Source organism: Polyodon spathula, chromosome 1 (genome assembly GCF_017654505.1).
Source record: "Polyodon spathula isolate WHYD16114869_AA chromosome 1, ASM1765450v1, whole genome shotgun sequence".
Lineage (NCBI taxonomy): Eukaryota > Metazoa > Chordata > Actinopteri > Acipenseriformes > Polyodontidae > Polyodon > Polyodon spathula.
The window spans coordinates 91,482,971-91,495,400 of record NC_054534.1 but is presented as its reverse complement, the minus strand read 5'-3'; the positions used below and the strand labels follow the sequence as shown (position 1 = coordinate 91,495,400).

The 12,430-nt window shown below is 37.7% G+C and overlaps 1 protein-coding gene across 1 annotated transcript in view; it reads left to right on the top strand.

Annotated features, from left to right (window-relative positions):
- The first annotated feature begins 2,182 nt into the window (after window positions 1-2,182).
- LOC121324194 (gamma-aminobutyric acid receptor subunit alpha-2) overlaps window positions 2,183-12,430 on the top strand; it is a 73,438-nt gene continuing 63,190 nt past the window's right edge. Inside the window, exons 1-3 of the mRNA XM_041265783.1 lie at window positions 2,183-2,469; window positions 3,094-3,173; window positions 4,497-4,612. Coding sequence (XP_041121717.1) covers window positions 3,103-3,173; window positions 4,497-4,612 — 187 coding nt within the window. The 5' untranslated portion in view covers window positions 2,183-2,469; window positions 3,094-3,102. The remainder of the gene's footprint in view (window positions 2,470-3,093; window positions 3,174-4,496; window positions 4,613-12,430) is intronic.

The following is a 12,430-nucleotide window of genomic DNA, read 5'->3' as shown; positions in this document are numbered from 1 at the left end:
AGCGGCACATCCTTTTCGTGAAGCCGAAGGCTGTGCAGGAGGTGTGGCGCCTAGAGCAGATCCTCATGCCAGCCCAGGTTGCCCTCCCCATTCACAACAAGGCCATGGTAGCCCAAGCAGATGCGTGGTAGCACAGGCCACCCAGAAGTAACCACAGATGTAGCCAGCCTGGCTGTTTGCCAGGGCCGGCTAACACTCCAGAAGCCGGTTTTGCATCGATTACCAGCGACTAAATGCTGTCACGATAAAGGATGCCTACCTGCTCCCCCGCATTGAAGATTCCCTGGACAAAATCGCAGGCTCCTGCTGGTTCAGCTCCCTTGACCTGTACAGTGGCTACAGGCAGGTTGAGCTAGCCCCTGAGGCCTAGCCAAAAACAGCTTTCACAATGGGACTCGGCCTCTGGCAGTTCACTGCAATGTCCCTGCCACATTTGAGCGCTTCATGGAGTGTGTCCTCAGTGGCATTCCACACTCTGCTTGTGTGGACTATATGAACAACTTGCTTGTCCATGCAGCGACCTATCCAGAGGCCATTGCCAACCTGAGGGAGGTGCTGGACCGGATCTGGCTTGAAGCTACACCCAGGGAAGTGCCACCTGATGTGCCAGGAGACCCAGTTCCTCAGTCAAGTGGTAGAAGCCAACGGGGTTGCGACAGACCCAGCCAATGTGGAGGCGGTACAAGGGTGGCCAACGCTAACATCAGTCCGCCAAGTAAGGGACTTCCTGGGGCTGGCATCACATTATCAACGGTTTGTCCGGGGGTTTGCCGACATCGCCCGCCAACTACCACTCCACCAAGGAGAAGGGGAAGCTGTTCAGCTGGACTGAAGAGTGCAACAGTGCGTTCCTCCAAATTCAACATGCACTGGCCATGGCCCCCATCTTTGCCTACGCTGACCTGGCCCTACCCTTCCCGCTTGACACTGACACCAGTGATGTGGGACTGGGAGATGTGCTGTCTCAGATGGGCCCTAAAGGGGAATGAATAGTGGCCTACTACAGTAGGCCCTCAGCAAGACTGAGAGAAACTATTGTGTCACACGGAGGGAGCTGTTGGTGGTTGTGCACTCCATTCGCCACTGCAGGCCCTACTTGTACGGCAGGCCCTTCACTGTCAGCACTGACTATGCTTCGCTACAGTGGCTCCTCTGCTTCAGAGAACCAGAGGGGCAAGTGGCGCTCTGGATCAAGGTGCTCCAGGGGTTCGATTTTCTGTTCCAGCCATGTCTCACCAGCCATGTCTCACCAGCCATGCGACGTTGCGCAGTGCCGGTACTGCAAGTGCCTGAACCTGAGCCACAATGCAGGTGAGTGTAGTCACCCTCGGTGAGGGAATGCTGATGGAGGTCCTGTAGGAGAACCTGGTCCCGCTGCAGAAAGGTTGCATGTTGTGTGTGTGTGTGTGTGTGTGTGTGTGTGTGTGTGTGCAGGGGTTGCGTGTTGTGTGTGGAGGACAATTGGCATATGGGTTTGGCGCAAAATATGGGGGGATGGGGCAAACCAGAGGATATAAGGGGGTGTAGGGAAAAGACCGGGAGAACTGGAGAAAGCTAGAGTGACAGAGAGGGGGGATTGTGGGGAGAGATAAAGATAGAGTGGAAAAGGACCAAAGGAAACAGATACTAATTGTAATAATTTATTTTTATTTTCGGCTCCCAGTTCCCTTCCCTCACTTTATGATTTTATTTTATTAATTATTGTAAATAAATAAATGGCTTGAGCATTCATTACTCATGGCATCAGTCTCATTTCTGTCCCAGAAGAACCCGAAAAAGCTACAATACAGTTAGGTTTTGCTGCACATCAATGTTTATATCTATCTATCCATGCCTACTGTGTCAAAAGCAGAACACCATATAACTGAATAACAGTAAACACAGGCTAGATTTACATTTCAAACTGTACTGTAATTGGCTGCAATGACACCAATGTAGTGCTGTGGCTTAATACATGAACACACTTAACTTTAAACAAATTCAAGTTAATACGTTTAGATTTGTCTTTCCCATTAAAATAAAGTTGGAGAATAAATCCCTCTGTTGTGTTTGAAATCCTCGACTGGTGGATTCTAAGGTTCTGTAGGGGTACTCTACTTAACAGGCATTAGGACCCGGCAAGGCTCCTCCTTTTTCTTTGTAGTTTTGTTTCTCTGTCTCAGACTGCAGTGAATTTGGAGCAGAATGTTAGCAGGTGCAAAAATAACAAAAACAAGGGATATATGACGGAAGATCAGGGAAGTTTTGTTGACATACTCTAGGATGAGCGCAAACTACCGCCAGTTCAATTGATTTCTAGGTATTGGGAATTGATTGAAGCTCGCCCTCGTTTCCCTTGCGCGTTCACGGTTTTTTTTATCTAACCACACTGAGCAGCATCTTACTGCTGCAGTGTGCTTTTAGGCTCAACTTTCACATTTTCTTCATCTTTCTCAGGACCAGTCCAAGGAAAGTCATTCTTTCTTCCAGGTAAGAATTGTCAGTGGCTAAACATGTATTATTATTATTTTTTTTTTTTACTAAGAAGCATATTTTAATAATTTATGGTCATTTACATTATGCATGATGCATCTGTGGGACTATTGTGGTTTACTATCGCAATTAAATGAGAATTTCACAAGAAATACATTGAACTATATATGTGCAGTAAATGATGCATAATGTATACGTTTATTGCAAGTGTCACATCAACGCATTAATCGGTTTAAAATGTACTCTTACAAGCTAATGTTCAAGTTAATATTTCTATATATATATATATACAATATAATATATATATATATGATATATATATATATATATATATATATATATATAATATATATAATTCAAAGACTGTAACAAGGAAAGCGAAGAAATGAGTCACATGTATACGCGATCTGGTTTATAACCATTGTTGATATATTACATAACAAACAATCAAAGTAAATGTCAATCTTGTAGCTTGTTTAGTAAGAATACTGAAGTCCAGTCTATTCTAAGAAGAAAGGTAGTTTCGGGTAGTTGATGACGATCTTTCTTTAACACAAAAGTTATCTTTAGTCTGTTTACTAGGTGGACTTGTGGATTGTTTACATATTTTTTTTCTTATAGATATCAGTCATGAAGAGGAAGCTATACGCGTTTGAATATCTATGTATTTGTCTTTGGTTGGGGATATTTTGGCAAGCAAGGTAAGAGCAGCGTTTCATTTATTTTTTATTTGGAAATACTTGTTTTCAGATGTCTTAAAGACGTTGTGGGAGATAGCAGTGCAACTTTGAAATAAGTACAGTGCTATCCATGTAAACACTGAAAATGGAGATTAGTGTATTTATAGGAGAGTGATATACAGTGTTGCTATTACTACTGTGCCTAAAATAAACTAAAAACGATGTTCATACTGAAATCCTCTAGGTGGAGATAGTGGTATAGACCTTCATAGCATCAACAGTAGACTCCAGGTTGCATAAACATCATTGCTGTTAGTTATAATTAAGTAATGCACAACCGTATATACCGGGGTTTCCTCAAGCGTTCTTGAAAAAGACTGATTGTCTACGGTTGCCAAAAATTCTATCTACTTGTACATGTTTATCTTACATTCGTTTTGAATATAACGTAATAAGGTTAATAATAATTTACAAAAAAAAATAGCGCAAGACGTTGCCATTAAAGTGGAAATCCCACAAAGAAAACGGAATTTCCCAACGTGACTTTTGAAATTCCCCTCAGGCGAATGTGACTTGCTTCTTTTTAAGTCAATGCCTAAGCCTTCCTTTTAAATTCTGCTGTTTAAAATTGAACTGAATAAAACAGCAACTTTATAATTATGTTTTTATAGACTTGTTTAAGCAGTGCTTGGGGCTATTTAAGTCAACTCTGATGTAAACAAATCTTATGCAAATAATTAAAGACTTTGTTATTTATTTCCTACCATTTTAGGTCAAGAATAGGGAAGCTTTTGAATAACGATAATGATAATAAATTTACAGAGCCAGCTTTCTCTGTGTCAGTGACTCATTGAAAAAAAAATGGCAGTAGAACCTCTCTTCACAAGCTTACATCTGCATGCCATCATGGACAAGCTGGATATTTATGTTGACGGATTTTCTGCTAAATAGGACTATAACCAAATATCATAAACTGGAACACTGGAAAACGTGGACCTCTTAATTATATGAAATAAATTGTTATGATGCACTGTGCAAATATTTATCACACTATTCACCTATCCGTAATCTAACAATATTTATCACACTATTCTCATATCCCTAATCTAACATCAATGTGGTTATTTTTACAAACTGTTTATATTGATTTACCGTGATTAAAGCAGAACACAGGTTTTTTTTTTTTTTTTTTTTTTGTATTTTATAAGGAATGAAATTGAAGGGGGTGCTTATGTTGTGTATGGATGTGTTTGTTATAACTGTTTCCTAGGTCAAGTGATCTGAATTCAGTGTCACAAAATTCCAAAAAGAATATACATTTAAATGTGTGCAATTTCCATTTAGATCAGCAGTGGCCAACTCCCAGGAAGAGGAAGCCAAAAATAACATCACCATCTTTACAAGAATTCTTGACAGGCTTCTGGACGGCTATGATAATCGACTTAGACCTGGATTAGGAGGTAAAGGAAAAAAAGAAGAAAGAAAGAATGTTCTCATTATTCAAAGACAGTGGATACTGTTGACATGCCAGCATTTAATTAGAAAATGCATTTGGAAAATGAATACTAAAATATTTAATTAAATAAGCCTTCAATTCTTTTACTGATATACATCAGGAGTAAATGTGTGAATAAAATAATAGGACAGTTTAATGGTGCGAAGATATTTTTTAAAATTAATTTGTAACCTTTGTTTATTTACACATGTTTAGACATACAATCCCAGTCTTTTATGACTGAGTCAATAAATTCCAGTGTTCATTTTTAAGCATCATGACTAAAGCAGCATGCAAGGACTAAATGCCACAATGCAAAAGCAAACTGCATGCTGTATTCATAGTCAGCATTTGTCTATCGTTTATGATTGTATTCCATATTTTCCTCTTCCTATTTACACAGGGCATTGCCACCTTCATTATTGTCCCTGTGTTCAGCCAATGGCCTGTCCATATAAGATGGTTTTCATACATGCATTACTTTAAACATTACTGTGGTTATATAATTACCACATATTACAATTGTCATCTGTTATTCCAACTCAGCACACACCTGTACTTATATCTGTGTACATTTAAGGAATGTAGCACTATTAATAGGCACTAAAGCTGTCAGTTAAGCCTCTAAATAGCAATCGATTAATTGGGCACACAAAATATAATCATTCATTATATAATCATTAAAAAATATAGATGATTGTACCGGCCACAGAAAGTTTTGCTCCCCCTCTCACCAACGTGATTATTTTAATATCATTGCTTTTTAGTATGAGCTTGTGCACAACAGTGGAATGTGAGGGGTAATTAGCTGTAATATAATATATGTAAGATACTGGAGGAGGACCAGTGTCATGGCAAATTTCATATATATATATATATATATATATATATATATATATATATATATATATATATATATATAGATATATATAGATATAGATATATATATATATATATATATATATATATATATATATATATATATATATGAAACCATATTTTATGTTTCTTTTACTATAAAGATTATGTATTTAATCACACGCACATCAATGTATTGTAAAGCATCCAGAGATGACAAATAACAAAAGCAAGAAAAGTATGAACATTATGATTACATACCAATAACAAATGCACAAATGTATATTTGTTTTTACTCTATTCACTCTGAATCGCAAAACAAAATCGCCATTGCTACAGGGGCAAAATTTGGCAGGGGGGCGAAATTTGCCATGCCACCGGCATAAAAATGTTTTATCAACGGTGGGTGGCACTTACATTGATTGGATGTGGTCATCAATCAGTAAACCCAGATTTGAAAGCCTGGTTTGAAAAATGCATTGTAAAAAATCCCCCCAAAACAGTTCATTTTTAAACTAAAGAAGCGTAAACTATGTACAGTCATTTTTCTTAAAAGTGCACAATCTGTTTACATGCTGTTTGCCAGAATACAGGCTTGTCGACCTGCACTGGATTCAAGGCGGCTCACTTTTTGTTCACATCAAATACACAGAGTACTACTTTGCATACTCACAAAGCTGATTCGCTGGTGGTCAGCAAATGAGATGCTAGTTAACACTTAACAAGAACACACCCACTGCTTGTCTTTGGCAGAAATACTGTAAATAGCAAGGCAGGGGCATCCAGTGCAGTTTCGTTGATAAACTTAAATTATGTTAGTAACTATGCACTTTACAAAAATGTAATTATTGAATCGATTGGACAGTATTTATCTTGATGCATATAATGAGGAATGGAATCGATTGAAAAATTGATTTTTGGTTTAATCGTAGCAGCCCTAATAGGCACATGGTCATTTTTACTCCAGCTGTATTGAAAACATGTGCTTCAAATGGGTAAGTGTATCCTGCAATGACTCATTGCCAGTTTAGTATCTAATGGCCTCTTCATTATATAAAATGTAGTATTTGTAAATTGCATGTGCGTGCCTCATCTAAGAGCTGACTGTTCCTTTCTTTCCCTGTTTTTACCTAAATATTGATGGTCACTTGATGGACAAGCAAAAAAGCAGCATGCCAGAATTCCTTTAAAACAGGTTGCTGTGCCTCTGCGTCTTGTGTATGTTTCCGCACAGATTGATATGTCTAGGTGTCAGCCTTGAGTGGGCAACACCTTGTCACTGCAGCCTAGCTAACTGGTAATTACTGTAGACTGCTCTGGTGTTGTGCTTTAATAATCCGTCTGTAGGTTTTCTGTATTATGGTTTCTGTAAAACACCAGGAAAGACACTTGTTTTATACATTAGATCCTGGGCTGTAGAAGTTATGTATAAAGACAATTGTCTTTCCAATTTCTGACTGTTGCATACAAATATCTAAGAATATTATTATTACTGTATTTTTTTTTTCTTCAGAAAGCCAGTCGTTGAAGTATTTAAACAGCCTAGGTTGTTTGTTTTGTGGTATTCATTTCATTTAGAGTTTTTTTTCTAGCACATCATCAATTGCCATGGGCTCAAACAGTTCAAAAGGGATGTTTTCAGTATCTTCCATGACAGCAGATGTTTTGACAGGTGTTTTCATTGATTTTGCGTGGTGTAGTGATACATGGTTAGCACACGTGCAGTAATTTACCTTTGTTCCTAAGTAGTTCCTAATCATGCTGGTTATTGTAATGGCTTGGAGCACTGATGAACCAATCACTAACACACCGTTTTATAAAAAAGAAAATTGCTCATAAATGCCTCTTTTCATGGTACTTAAGTATTCCAAATGTATAAAGGAGGTTTACATTTTTGTATTTTTTTTTTTTTTTGCCGTTGTGCCTGATCAGTCAACGGAAATCTTACTGTCTTGTCCGTCAGCTCTTCGTTAATATTCATGGTTCGTAAATGTAATTTGAATACTAGTTTAATTACTTAATTTGGGTGTGTAGCCTATGGTGGTGTAACTCCAAGGATGTCCAGTGGTTTATTACTTTTAACTAGTTTACTTCCAGGTCATGTTACTTTTTATTTGCATTGTTTAACTGTTATTAGTTGTAACTTTTTTTTACATTATGGTGCAGATAATTAAAAATATGTGACATGTTGTATGCCTAATTTATTTGCAGTTGTGCACAAGTAGATCTATACATGTATCAGAGTTATATTACTGTTTGTGTAAGCTACTATTCTCTCACAGCAACTGATAACACAAATTGCTATACTTAATGGCAAATACAGCAGAGGGTTTTCCCCGAAATATGTTTGGAGAGTTGGATGGCTCTAAAATGTGTTTCAGGTGTTTGGAAAGATCTCGAGGTGCACTGCAATGTCCCCCTGAAGATGCCTGCTTGCTGCATTTCACAATATATCAGTTCAATGAAGGGTTGTATCTGTGGCTGAAGATGACTTTCAGGCCCTCATTGAAGAAATAGCACCCAATCCCTTAAACCCTGACATTCCACATTCGAAAATGGCAGAGAATGAACCAGTGTACTTTTTCCCCAAACCCCCATGATGCAAGCTACCTTTATACCTGAATGCAAATTGCCCACAGCAAGTGTACTGGCCTTGGTGCTGAATCATGCAGGAGCTACAGGTTTCGCAGTGGTTAGTTAGAGGGAAGATATACAGCACAGACAAAAAACGCACCTTATTCTGTTTGGGATTTACTAACAGGAATACCGTTATCTGAATAAATCATGCTGCCACTCAATAGCCAAATGAAATTAACTGATTTTCAATACAATATTGTTCTACATTGTTTTATATTGTATACATCAGTTGTTGACGGGTTATAGTTTTTTTTTTTTTCATCATTTGGATACTGTACATGCTAGCTGGATATGATAACCTTTAGCTTTAGCTTTAGATTATAAAAAATCTTTGGCAGCAATTACAGCTGAGAGTCTGATGGCATAGGTCTCTACACCTAGATTTGGCAATATTTGACCATTCTTTACAAAACTGTTCAAGTTCTGTCATTCCTTGGGGAGCGTTGCTGGACAGCAATCCTCAAGTAATGCCACAAATTTTTGATTGGATTTAGGTCGGGGCTCTGACTGGGCCACTCAAAGACATTTATCTTTTTGTTCCTTAGCCACTCCAGTGCAGCTTTGGGTGTGTGCTTTGGGTCGTTGTCATGGTGAAAGGTGAACTTCCGTCCCAGTTTCAGCTTTCTTGCAGAGGGCAGCAGGTTTTCCTCAAGGACCTCTTTGTACTTTGCTCCATTAATTTTCCCTTCTAACCTGACAAGTGCCCCAGCCCCTGCCGATGAGAACCATCCCCATCACGTGATGCTGCCACCACCATGCTTCACAGTAGGGATGGTGTTCTTTGGGTAATGCACTGTGTTGGGTTTGCACCAAACATAACGCTTTGCATTTAGGCCAACAAGTTCAATTTTTCTTTCGTCAGACCACAAAACTTTTTGCCACATGGCTACAGAATCTTGTGAGTGTTTTTTGCATACTTCAATCGGGATTCCTTCTTGCCACCCTACCATACAGGCCAGATTTGTGGAGTACTTGTGATATTGTTGTCACATGCACTCTTTGACCAGTCTTGGCCATAAAAGCCTGTAGTTCTTGCAAATTTGCCATTGGCCTCTCGGTAGCCTCCCTGATCAGTCTCCTTGCTTAGTCATCCAGTTTGGAATTGGTGGTGCCGTACACCTTCCACTTATTAATAACTGTCTTGACTGTGCTCCAAGTGATAGTCAAGGCCTTTGATATTTTTTTTTATACCCATCCCGATCTGTGCCTTTCAACAACTTTGTCCCAGAGTTCTTTTGAAAGCTCCTTGGTGCTCATGGTTGAGTTTTTGCTTTGAAATGCACTACCCAGCAGAGGGAACCTACAGGAACTGCAAAATGTATCCTGAAATCATGTGAATCACTACAATTTAACACAAGTGGAGGCCACTTAACTTGGGTTGTGATTGCTATTACATGAAGGGTGGACACTTATCCAACAAGCTATTTCAGTTTTTACTTTTAATTAATTCTCTACAAATTTCTATCACTTGGAAGTTGTGGGGTAGGATGTGTAGATAAATGAAAAAAAAAAGAATGCATTTTAATTCCAGGCAATAAGGCAACAAAAGGTGAAAATTTTGAAAAGGGGTGCAGACTTTTTATAGGTACTGTATATAGTGGTACTGCATATAAGGTATTACATTATTTTAACCCGGGACCTTTTTTGTATAAAATCTCTTCATTTGTAAAAAAAGCCAAAAAAACCCCAAAAAACAAAAAACATTTTTGTTGTGATGTTATGCTGTTTGTAGTTGTTGACAAGAGACTGATGCTATCAAAATATTTTCACCAACCAGTCAGATATGAACTCTGTACTCCAGAGGAAAGGCTTGGCTACAGTCCATTTCACATATCTGCCCTTTTGTTTTTATACAATGTACACAACGAGTTACTCTTTCGAATCTTATGTCAGTGGCTGTCTGACTCATGTGGTCCTAGATTGTTGTAAAACCACATGCTTTCTTTAAAGTCTGTTTTCTCACATTTCTGTACTACTGTGTGGTAACCAGTCTACTTTAATTGATATACTTTTTATAAACACACATCTCACGCTGTCTGTTTGAAACCTTTCATACCTTTCAAACATTATGTCAGTTTAGGTAAGATGCTTTTGTGTAATCCAACATAAACACAAACTAATTTGAGATAGCAAACTTAAGATAATTTTCAAATTGCTACTTTGTATTTGTCTAGTTGGTAAAGTGACAAATTTAGTCAAGTCCTTCCTTGGAAGCTTTCTGGGGGTATTGTCTTGATGAGACAGGAGTTCAGTCAAAGCGTAATAGAAAAACACATGTATTAAGGAATATACATTTTAAAAATAACACCTTGTATTGTTTTTTCAGTTACTGTATTTTTGACCATTCAAATTCTTACCCAAATGGTTTCAAATTTTTGCAAACCATCTGATTTTTCAGTCAGAAATAATAGTGCATATCACTTATAGGAAACAGCATGCAATTTGAGCCACAATGGTAGTACCCCAGCATTTAAATGTGTTAAAAACAGGCAGCGTACAAATAAAAACATTACATTCTTAATGCCACACTTAATACAACTGGAATTATTACATCAGTCATACAGACTTGGCCTGCCCTGACTTTCCTCCAAAGAGTGAAAAAATAACCAATCTATCTGTGCTTAAACCATGTCTTTGTCTGAGTTAGCCCATTTTATATTGCCATTTGGCCAATATGCTATTAAATGGCCAATTGCCAACCTACTTTCATTGTGAGATAATGGGCCTCATTTACGAAAGGACGCTAAGCTTTATTGTGCAGGATAATTTTAATTACTGTGCACGTTAACGATTTCCGTATTTACTGTAACAATTTTATTCATTATTGCACGAAATAGTGGGCATATTATGGTGTACACTGTTTTTACTGTGCCACACTATGGTAGTCAGAATGACTATGTGATGTGTATGGTAATGCACGATAATATATTTAAATGAGGCACCCCGCTCTGAATAATGAGATGAGCGTCATTTACACCGTATTTACTGAAAGGCAATAACTGTATTGTGCACATTAAAGTTTTGTGCCTGCTTTAATGTCAAATCTATTTTTCATCTTTTTAACCGCCATTTTTGAATTATTGCAACTTTATTCTTTGCCATTTAATTCGTTAAAACGGATCTCAATTGCTTTTGATTTCTATTATTCATTGTCAGTTTGACAAGTCAACAGATTTAATCCGACGGGATTCAGGGAAGTTGCAATTGAAAAAAACAGTTTGTTCTGTGTTTAGTGGGGGTGGTGATGGAAATTTTTGTTTGAACCGATATATAATATGGCCCAAGGGCCCATTTGGTTAAGACTGTTCACCTTCCACCGCCCGACCCCGTAAAAAAAAAACAAAACAAAACAAAAAAAAAAAAAAAAAAAAAAAATATATATATATATATATATATATATATATATATATATATATATATATACACACACACACACACACACACACACACACACACACACACATTGTGATGTATGTGAAAATGTCTGTATAAATTGTATATAGGCCAGTATACTGAAATATACTACTTTACCCAAAACACATTAACTAGAAGCAGCTTTCCTAGAAAACTGACAAAAAAACTCAATATCACAATGTAAAATAATGGAGAAAATAGAATTCTATGGGTATTTTACATTCAATGGAAATATCAAAGAATAAAAAAACATGTCAGCGTATATAATGCTAAGTCTCAACATTTAACTTATATTCTAAAATATAACTTTTTTAACAACACTGAAAAGAAAAAGATACCGACAAACTATAAAATTCAAAATATACAATGGGTTTATGAGTGCAAGTCAGTGTCCTCTTAAAAAGTACAGGCTAATCTACAAAGATGCATGTCGAATTCACAGAGAAGGGTGGCGAATACAGGAAAAGCATGACAGAAATAAAAACTTATGACGGAAATAAAACTGAGCAGCATTTCCGTCATACGTTTTTATTTCCAACATGCTTTTTTGTATTCGCCACCCTTTTAAGATGCTGCCCACTTTTAGATTAGCCTTGCACTTTTGGGCCACCATAGAAACAGTAAACAGTACCATTTTGAAATGTACATTTTATGACTTCTGTCAGGACACTTGACTCGCACACTTGATAACAATGCTCATTACGTGTTCTAATTGTGCAACTTTTCCACATGATGCGGTTGATGCAGAATCCAGTGTAAGAAAATGGGTACGTCTGCATTTCTTGCTTTCATTTTTTCCGGCACTCTGCTAGCCAGTCCACTCTTTTGCTCAGTCATATATGGTGCACTGTGGCGGAGTGTCCTGCCCCTTTAT